Source organism: Somniosus microcephalus, chromosome 5 (assembly GCF_052327205.1).
Source record: "Somniosus microcephalus isolate GS21.2 chromosome 5, FLI_Smic_1.0, whole genome shotgun sequence".
NCBI classification, from domain to species: domain Eukaryota; kingdom Metazoa; phylum Chordata; class Chondrichthyes; order Squaliformes; family Somniosidae; genus Somniosus; species Somniosus microcephalus.
The window spans coordinates 56,762,076-56,772,613 of record NC_140991.1 but is presented as its reverse complement, the minus strand read 5'-3'; the positions used below and the strand labels follow the sequence as shown (position 1 = coordinate 56,772,613).

At 51.2% G+C, this 10,538-nt stretch overlaps 1 protein-coding gene across 2 annotated transcripts in view; it reads left to right on the top strand.

Moving 5' to 3' along the window:
- The window catches only part of LOC147117050 (integrin beta-1-like), a 166,022-nt gene extending 163,936 nt beyond the window's left edge, over window positions 1–2,086 (top strand). For both annotated transcript variants that reach the window (XM_085987645.1, XM_085987646.1), the window contains exon 15: window positions 1,338–2,086. In XM_085987645.1, the coding sequence (XP_085843771.1) occupies window positions 1,338–1,348 (11 nt within the window). In that variant the 3' untranslated portion in view covers window positions 1,349–2,086. The remainder of the gene's footprint in view (window positions 1–1,337) is intronic.
- Window positions 2,087–10,538: the final 8,452 nt, after the last annotated feature.

Below are 10,538 nucleotides of genomic sequence, written 5' to 3'. Positions count from 1 at the left end.
AATTTTAGCCCGGCCGAAACGTAAATACGCTTAAAACCGTCTCGGAAGCGTAAGCTTTCTTTGGAGGTAACACGCGCGTAGGTACGCCCTGTAACTTTCGAGTGCATACCCGCAACGCACACGCGATGACAGACAGATAGACAGAATGACAGAAGTACCGATTTATATATATAGATATATATATATATTTACATGATTTGAACTTGGGTGGAGGGAGCACAACATTGAAATTTGCCAATCAGACAAAAGTAGTGGAGTTGCAAATGGTGAAGAAGACTGCAAAAGATCTCATAAGGACATAGACAGGTTAGCAGAATGGGCAGACAGGTGGCAGATGCAACTTAACATGGATAAATTTGAGGTATTGCATTTTGGGAGGAAGAACAAAGAGTGAGGTATGTACTCAATGGAAAGATGCTGAAGAATGGGAGGGTTCAAATACATAATTCCTTAAAAGGCTCAATGCAGGTAGATAAAGCCATAAAAAAGGCCAGTGGCATTTTGGGTCACAATAAGGAATGCATTACCATAGGGAATAGTTGAGATAGAGACCATTGCATATTTTAAGGGAAGAGTAGATTAACATTTGAAGCAGAGGAAGATTCGGGCTATAGGGAGAATGGATTTGTTTTGGATTGCTTTAGCAAAGACCCAGCCCAGACACTATCACCAAATGGCTTCCTTCAATGCTGTAGATATCTATGATTCTATTTGCGCAAGTGCTGCTTCTCTGGTTTACAATGTACATGCACAAGTCTTATATATGACGATTACAGTAATAAATGGAAACAAATTATTACCTCTAAGCTAATGCATACTGTATGGGGCGGGGGAAGACGGAGGGTGTGGGGGGAACAGTTTTATTGATCCTTATGTTTAGCACCATTGTAAATGCTTTTAATTTTTTTTAAAGTGCTTCCAATGTTGCCGCATGGTGACCAGGGTAATTCTTTCCCCTGCAGGGCTAGTGTGGTTTCTTCTACACTGTGAAATCTTGCACAGTGTAGATTGAAGTTTGCCTCCTTCCTCTCTACTCAGAGGGATATAAAAGCACAATATTGCACTTTCATTTTGTTTCCTGGAAACACAAAACATTTAAGCAAATAAAATTGACTTGTCTTGTGATTTCTTGTGTCTTTTGAGTAGGTGATCGCCGTGGATGCCGTGGAAGATGATTTAGCAGTTCATCCTAGTTATTTAAAAATAGACTACAGCATACATGCATTCAGTCAAATAATATAAAGAATACTTCTGTTTAATTTTTAAAAATCCTTTAGCATGTACAACCAGCATATGGTGCAATTCAATAACAAAAGCAACCAATTGTTTTGTGGCAGATCGATGCTAAAATCTGAAGTGCGCTGCTAGGATCACAGAGGATGAATTGAGCTGCCCTGAATCATTTCTCCCTGGGATCTCAGGTGGGCAAGACCATGAAGAGGATGTTTCATTATACAGAGACCTACGATGAAATCACACATTTTTATTACAACATAATCAATGTACGCGCGTTTGCTATAAAAGCATATTAGATTAAAATGGTAACACTGTCATCGCTGAAACACTGTTCGAAGCCGTGTTGGCTAGTTCTGTCTCCTTACTTTAGTTAGTGCCAGATTTGCACTAATTTCCTGTATGCTGTGCACAATGACCGCAGTAACCATTGTAATGCAGTTTTATTTGGAATAATGCTTACTCTGTAGACACTTATTTCATAATTCTTCAAACTATTTGTTTTAATTTTTTTAAATCCTTGAGCATGTACAACCTGCATATGTTGCAATTCAATAACTATGCACTATGCAAATGATACATCAGGTATGGATGTTATTTACAGATTAAAGTGTATAACAGTAGTATTATCTTGAACGTTTATAGCCAGACATTATCACTCAAGAGCAATAAAACGATGGGGGGAAAATTTGTGTGGTTTGTGTAGTGTATGTACTTTGCAGAAGGAACTATATTCTGCAGCCCCTGTATACTGCAGTACCAGTAGTGACCACCCCTGTATATAAGCCTGTGTAGTAACTTTGCATAGTAGTTCCAGTTTTGTCTCCACTCAGTAAACACCTGTTGTAACCTACTCCTGCAGTCCGTGTCTCAATTACACATGGACATAATACTGGCGACGAGCAGATCCGAACTTACCTACAGTTCTGCACCACCTCATGGGGATCCATCCCTGAAGCGAAGTTGTTGGCGGTCGAGGCCAGAAAGAAGAAAGAAAAAAAAACAAACAGAAGAAACGGGCGTCGACCGTGGACAACCGCCTCTGATTCATCGGAGTTGATTTGCAGGAGAGGCTGTTGAGAGCGGGGCTTGGTTATCCTGTCTATGGTGTTCCAGCTAATCGGGCTGGTGGCAGGTAGTACACTGATCCTTCCTGGGCTGCGGCGGGCTAGAGCTCGATCAGGTGGCTTTTCAACGGGGCCGAGCAGCGTTGTCGGGAAGAGGAGAGAGAGAGAGAGGGTGGAGCACACAGGGCGCGGCCGGTGCTACGAAGTCGGGCAGCGTACAGACCCAAGAAGAGGGAGGAAAGTGTCCCAGAGGGTTTGCTCTGACGACGGGAAAATAAAAGAAATTAGAAGCGCAGAAAGCCGTGAGGAGCTGCAGTTTGCCACGGGGACCGCGGGGGGGGGAAGTGCGCGAAGACCATAGGGCGTCGCCATCAAGGCATAAAAATGCCAGTAACAGCGCTAGCAGCAGCGGAGAAGACAGAAAGCGCGGGAGGCGCCATCTTAATCCAGCGGGGAAGAAGGCAAAGCGCGGGAGGCGCCATTTTGTTCAATCGGGGAAGAAGGCAAAGCGCGGGAGGCGCCATCTTAGATTTCCAAGATGCCGAAGACTGGCAATATCACTGCCTTCGATAATGCAATAGAAGACTGGACCACGTATGTGGAAAGAGTCGAAGTATATTGCAAGGCAAATGAAGTAGCCGATGAGAAAAAGGCAGCGGTACTACTAAACTTAATGGGCGCAAGAACGTACGGCCTATTGCGGAACCTGATCACTCCAGCCAAACCGATGGCGAAGAGTTTTAACGAAACTGTTGATATCCTACAGGAACACCTAAATCCTACACCGCTGCTGATAGCAGAAAGATTTAAATTCCACAAGAGAAATCAGCATAAAGAGGAGAGCAATGCTGATTACCTTATGGAACTACGCAAGCTATCAAAGCACTGCCAGTTCGGAGCAGGACTGGCAGATACCCTACAGGACAAATTTGTCTGTGGACTCCTGAGTGAAGGAACCCAGAAGAGCTTACTCTCAGAGAAAGAGCTGACGCTAGATAAGGCTTTCAGCGTGGCAGTATCGTATGAAGCAGCAGCAAGGGGAGCTGCGGAAATACAGCAAAAGCCACAAGAATGACACGGGGATTTGAAAAATGTTATCGCTGCAGCAGAACAACCCATGACCAGAAGGACTGCTGGTCCAAGGACAAAATATGCAGGTAATGTGGAAAGATGGGACACATTGCACAAGTTTGCAGGTCTGGAAAGAAGACTAACGACAACAAAAAGGCTACTGCCTAGAAATTCAGTCTGGACACTTTTGGGGCGCTAAAGTCGGGCGTTCGCTAAAGTTAGCGCCCGCCGGAAAGTGTAGGCCACATCGCCGAAATTCAGTAGAGTTGGCCAAGAGTTTGGCCGAGCGCTGAAACTGGCGTTGCAATGCCCTCTTCAGGCGCTAAGCCGGCGATGCGGCCTGATAACGCCGAGGCTGGGCGCAGCGCAGGTGCAGTCATGTTTTGATTGACAGCAGACACCCTGACGCCGGCCAGCTCTTAAAGGGGGAAGGGTCGACTTTGACTGCTGCCACGCCCTGCATACTGGAGCCCTGCAGCTAGGCCTCAACACTGCTGGTGGGCCAAAATAGCGCCTGGAGCCATGGAGAGGGCCCGTGAACGAGCGCAGCGCTTCTCAGAGCATGCTCTGAGGGTGCTGATTAATGGTGTCGAAAACAAAAGAGAGATCTTGTGCCCGGACAGTGGCAAGAAGGCTCCCAGGAGCCAGTACAGGAAAGCCTGGAGGAAAATCGCCCGCAGGGTGTCATCCACCTGCGATGTCCCCAGGAGTGCGGACCAATGCCGCAAGAAGTTTTTGTGACTGGAAACCTGTGGCCAGTGGGGTACCACAGGGATCGGTGCTGGGTCCCTTGCTGTTTGTGGTCTACATTAATGACTTGGATATGAATGTAAAGGGTATGATCAGTAAATTCGCGGATGATACTAAAATTGGTAGGGTGGTAAATAGCGAGGAGGGTAGCCTCAGTCTGCAGAACGATATAGATGGGTTGGTCAGATGGGCGGAACAGTGGCAAATGGAATTTAACCCGGAAAAGTGCGAGGTGATGCACTTTGGGGGGTCTAACAAGGCAAGGGAATACACAATGAATGGTAAGACCCTAGGCAAGACGGAGGGTCAGAGGGATCTGGGTGTGCAGGTACACAGATCCCTGAAGGCGGCGGAACAGGTGGATAAGGTGGTAAAAAAGGCATATGGGATACTTGCCTTCATTAGCCGAGGCATAGAATATAAGAGCAAGGAGGTTATGATGGAGCTGTATAAAACACTGGTTAGGCCACAGCTGGAATACTGTGTGCAGTTCTGGTCGCCACACTACAGGAAAGATGTGATCGCGTTAGAGAGGGTGCAGAGGAGGTTCACCAGGATGTTACCAGGGCTGGAGCGCTTCAGCTATGAAGAGAGACTGGGCAGATTGGGTTTGTTTTCCTTGGAGCAGAGGAGGCTGAGGGGGGACATGATTGAGGTGTACAAAATTGTGAGGGGCATAGATAGGATGGATGCTGAGGAGCTTTTCCCCTTAGTAGAGGGGTCAATAACTAGGGGGCATAGATTCAAGGTAAAGGGAGGGAGGTTTAGAGGGGATTTGAGAAAGAACTTTTTCACCCAGAGGGTGGTTGGAGTCTGGAACTCACTGCCTGAAAGGGTTGTGGAGGCAGAAACCCTCACAACATTTAAGAAGCATTTGGATGAGCATTTGAAATGCCATAGCATACAAGGCTACGGGCCAAATGCTGGAATATGGGATTAGATTAGACAGGGCTTGATGGCCGGCATGGACACGATGGGCCGAAGGGCCTCTATCTGTGCTGTATTACTCTATGACTCTATGACTCTATGACCTCACTCGGATGGTGAAGGTGAGTACCCTTTCCAGTGTCCTCCTCATCCTTGCATGTGCATCTCACATTATGGGCAAAGGGACCTCAAAGGACTAATGGGCAGCCCTCCTCCCGCAGCAATGGCACTGGCATGATCATCAATAGCACTTTCTGCACTTAACACACTGGCCAAGCTATTCGACCATGGGAGGCAGTGCACACAGCAACAGGGCACCACACTGGCCAAGCTATTCGACCATGGGAGGCAGTGCACACAGCAACAGGGCACCACACTGGCCAAGCTATTCGACCATGGGAGGCAGTGCACACAGCAACAGGGCACCACACTGGCCAAGCTATTCGACCATGGGAGGCAGTGCACACAGCAACAGGGCACCACACTGGCCAAGCTATTCGACCATGGGAGGCAGTGCACACAGCAACAGGGCACCACACTGTAGTCATAGAGTCATAGAGTTTTACAGCACAGGAAGAGGCCCTTCGGCCCATCGTGTCTGCGCCGCCCATCCATCCCTGTCCAGTCTAATCCCATTTTCCAGCATTTGGTCCATAGCCTTGTATGCAATGGCATTTCAAGTGCTCATCTAAATGCTTCTTGAATGTTGTGAGGGTTCCTGCCTCTACCACCCTTTCAGGCATTGAGTTCCACATTCCAACCACCCTCTGGGTGAAAAAGTTCCTCCTCAAATCCCCTCTAAATCTCCTGCCCCTTACCCTGAATCTATGCCCCCTTGTTATTGACCCCCCTACTAAGGGGAAAAGTTCCTCTTTATCTACCCTATCTATGCCCCTCATCATTTTGTACACCTCAATCAGGTCCCCCCTCAGCCTTCTTTGTTCCAAGGAAAACAACCCCAGCCTGTCCAGCCTGTCTTCATAGCTGAGGCGCTCCATCCCAGGTAACATCCTGGTGAATCTTCTCTGCACCCTCTCCAAAGAAATCACATCCTTCCTATAGTGAGGCGACCAGAACTGCACACAGTACTCCAGCTGTGGCCTCACCAGCGTTTTGTACAGCTCCATCATAACCTCCCTGCTCTTATATTCCATGCCTCGGCTAATGAAGGCAAGTATCCCATATGCCTTTTTAACCACCCTATCTACCTGTTCCGCTGCCTTCAGGGATCTATGTACATGTACACCAAGGTCCCTCTGACCCTCTGTACTTCCTAGGGTCCTACCACTCATTGTGTATTCCCTTGCCTTATTTGTCCGTCCAAAATGCATCACCTCGCACTTTTCAGGGTTAAATTCCATTTGCCACTTTTCCGCCCATCTGACCAACCCGTTTATATCGTCCTGTAGCCTGAGGCTTTCCTCCTCGCAATTTACCACCCCACCAATTTTCGTGTCATCTGCGAACTTACTGATCATACCTTTTACATTCTCATCCAAGTCATTTATGTAGATCACAAACAACAAGGGACCCAGCACCGATCCCTGAGGTACCCCACTGGACACAGGCTTCCAGTCACAAAAGCAACCTTCGACCATCACCCTCTGCCTCCTGCCACTCAGCCAGTTTAGGATCCAACGCGCCAAGGCACCCTGGATCCCATGGGCTCTTACCTTCTTGACCAGTCTCCTATGCGGGACTTTGTCAAAAGCTTTACTGAAGTCCATGTAAACCACATCCACAGCATTTCCCTCATCCACCCCCCTAGTCACCCCCTCGAAAAATTCAATCAGATTTGTCAGACATGATTTACCCTTGACAAAGCCATGCTGACTATCCCCGATTAATCCTTGCCTCTCCAAGTGGAGACTAATTTTGTCCCTCAGAATTTTTTCCAATAATTTCCCTACCACAGATGTTAGGCTCACTGGCCTGTAATTCCCTGGTTTATCCCTGCTACCCTTCTTGAATAATGGTACTACGTTAGCTGTTCTCCAGTCCTCTGGTACATCCCCTGTGGCCAGAGAGGTTCTGAAAATTTGTGTCAGAGCCCCTGCAATCTCCTCCTTTGCCTCCCACAGCAGCCTGGGATACATCTCGTCCGGGCTTGGGGATTTATCCACTTTTTGGCCTCCTAAAACCGCTAGCACCTCCTCCCTCTCGATGCTAATATGTTCAAGTATGTCACAGTCCCCTTGCCCGATTTCTATGTACTTAGAGGCCGTCCTTTCTCTTGCAGGCCAAGCTGGCGCGGAATTTGAGGAGCCAGTCTGTCACCGGTGGAGGCCGTCCCGAGTACCAGGCACTCAGTGAGCTGGAGGAGAGCGTGGCTCGACTCATGCATGCCTGGGTGACTGGCCCTGTTGTGATCGGAGATGCGAACCCTGTACTGGGACCCACTGGTAAGGACATGACCGGTTGGACCTCTGTCGTTGCCCTTGCGCTTCAGATCTACATCCTTTCGCACTGACCGACAAATGCGCATAATGCCACCGCTCAGGCCTCCCTCGCTGACGCCCTGTCCTCACTCTAAAGCTACTCTTGTGCCTTCCTGCTTTCAGCTGGTGAGGAGGAGGTGGTCCCTGAAGCTCAGAGTGCCAGGCCCTTGGAGGAGGAGGACGACGAGGACCAGGAGGAAGGCGGCACATCGGGGGAACCCTCATCCACGCCAGGGGATGGCAATGGAGGGGAGACGTCTGGCCTGCAGGAGAGCCAGGGGGAAGTGTTGCAGGGGAGGGCAGATCCTGGGCCCAGTGGGCTCGAGGCACGCGGGAAGGGTCGGCCAGCTCGGCGGCCTTCTCTCCAGAGGGAGAGTCCGCCCTCCAGTCCGGAGACGGTCCTCGCCCAGGAGGTGCGCCTCCTCGATGAGATGTCGGCGGCGTCTGAGCGGCACCACCAGGAGTTCATGGGGGTTGTGCAACAGATGCCTCAGGCCATTGAGTCCCTGGCTCATAGTGTGGTCGCTTTCGGGGAATCACAGGCCAGGGGGGTTGAACAACTCGCGGCAGCGCACGACAGGGGTGTCCAGCAACTCACGGCAGCCCAGGACGCGACTCGCAAGATGAGTGGTGCCGTCCAGACACTGGCAGAGCTGATGCGGGCACATACCAGGGCAGTTCGGGCACTCACTTCTGCCACACTCGCTGTGGCGCGGAAGCATCGCCAGGGCACCCGCCGCCCTGCTGCAGCACAGCGGTCTGGCCTCCACCAGATTGCTGCGCTTGCTGCACTGCCAGCCCGGCCGAGTGCCAGTGTCTCTGGCGAGCAGCGCGCGCCTGCCATCAGCCAGCTTGCCCCCATTGGTGCAGCCGACACTGCCACTCCCCCAGCCAAGGTGCGACGAGCTGCTGCTGAGACTGATGCTGGCCAGCCACAGCTGCAGCAGTCAGCAGCCGGCCCCTCCCGGGCCGGGCCTCGTCTAGGCCGACCCCCAAGGGCATCTGCCGACACGCATTGTGGCCCTCATGAGCCTTCCCCCAGCCTTGCCACACCCGCAGGGCCCAGGTTGAGGCGGAGCAGCAGGTCGGGCAGGGGCCAGAGAAGCCTGTCTAAGGACTCGCCCTCTCGGCACACCCATTAGAGTGTGGTGATAGCGGTTTTTTTTATATTGGGGGGCTTGTGTTCTGGGGGGGCATTATTTTGGTAAGGCCGAGGATCAAGGCATTTTTTGTTTTTATGGGGGTGTTTGTGTTGTGGAGGGGGGGGCTTATTTTTGTAAGGCCGATGATGAAGGCCATTTGGATGGGCAAGTTTTATTAGTCCTCCCCAGGTTTTGGGGGTGACAGATGTTTTTGACTGTTTTTTGGGGGTCTTGTCTGTTTTTCTGTTTCATGTGGGAAGGGCCCTGAGTTTGTGAAATAAAGCTTTTTATTTATTCAGCATGTCCACGTCTCAGGTTTCAAGTGGTTGTTGCGTTAACCGGCTGAGGGCTTGCGGTGCGGCTGCCTTCAGGTGCGTTCATTGCCACAGCCCATTCCCTGACAGGGGGCCTAGAAGTGTCGATCAATAAGCCCCCGGCGGACGGCCCTTGGACCTTGTGGCTCCCTCCTGGGCTGGTACTCCTCCTCCTCCTCCTCCTCCTCATGGTCCTCCTGCTCATTCTCCTGAGGTGGTGGTGCAATGTCAGGTGGCAGTGCCTGAGTCCTGCGGATAGCCAGGTTGTGCAGCATGCAGCACACGACGACGAACTGGGAGACTCTATCCGGCGAATACTGTAGAGATCCGCCGGAACGATCCAGGCAGCGGAACCGTTGCTTGAGGACGCCTATCGTTTGCTCTATGATGTTCCTTGTGGCTTGATGGCTTTCGTTGTATGCCTCCTCCGCTGGGGTCCTGGGCGCGCGGAGCGGGGTCATGAGCCATGTACACAAAGGGTAGCCCTTGTCCCCGATAAGCCATCCCCTTGGTGGAGGCTGTGCCTCGAACATGTCAGCCACAGTAGTCTGGCGCAGGATAAATGCATCGTGGCTGCTTCCTGGGAAGCGGGCATTGACAGCTAGGATGCGCTGCCTGTGGTCACACACCAGCTGTACATTTAGGGAATGGTAGCCCTTCCGGTTGCGGTAATCCTCGGCATTGTGGATAGGTGCCCGCATAGCCACATGCGTGCAGTTAATGGCGCCCTGCACCATGGGGAAGCGCGCGATCCTGGCACATCCGACTGCACGCTGCTCCTGCCTCTGTCGGGTCATGGGGAAGGAGATGAATTGGTGTCTCCTCGCGAAAAGTGCATCGGTGACCTGCCGGATGCAGCGATGCGCGGCGAACTGGGAGATGTTCGCTATGTCCCCAGCAGCGGCTTGGAAGGAGCCGCTTGCATAAAAGTTCAGAGCCACCGTGACCTTCACTTCCACCGAGAGAGACGTCCTGCACATCAGCTGTGGACGCAGATCTCTGTGAAGCAGCTGGCAGATCTCTGCAACCACCTCCCTTCTGAAGCGCAGCCTCTTAACACAATGCGCCGCAGTCATGGTGAGATAGGACACCTGCTGCCGGTATTGCCTGAGTGGGTAAGGCCTATGTTGCCAACGCCTGATGGCCCCTCTGCGTCTAGGCATGGCTGGCCCTCTCTCACAGCGTCTGCGAGCCCTTCGCACATAATGCTGCAACTGAGGGTTGGACCCCCATACAGCCCCCATAATAAAGGTGAAAACAGTGAAATCAAATGAATCAAATGTCAAAGCACTGGCCAGAAGCCAAAAATACCTCTCCTATGTTGTCCCAAATCAGTAAGCTCTGTCCCTTGGTCTCTGTCCAGAAATCCAAAGCAGTAAAGTCATTGCAGCAAAATGGCTGGGCTTTATAGGTCAGTGTAAGTGCCCTTTAATTAGCGCTCCCCGAGGCCCACAGGGCCTCTGTTGCGTTCCACTTCACAGTTCTTAGCAGCGCCACGCCCACATTGGGCGGGCGCCACTGAATTTCCGGTTTGGGGCGCACAAACAGCGTTGCACGACGAGATGACGTCATAAGCTGCGCGCGCAGCTGAGCGGG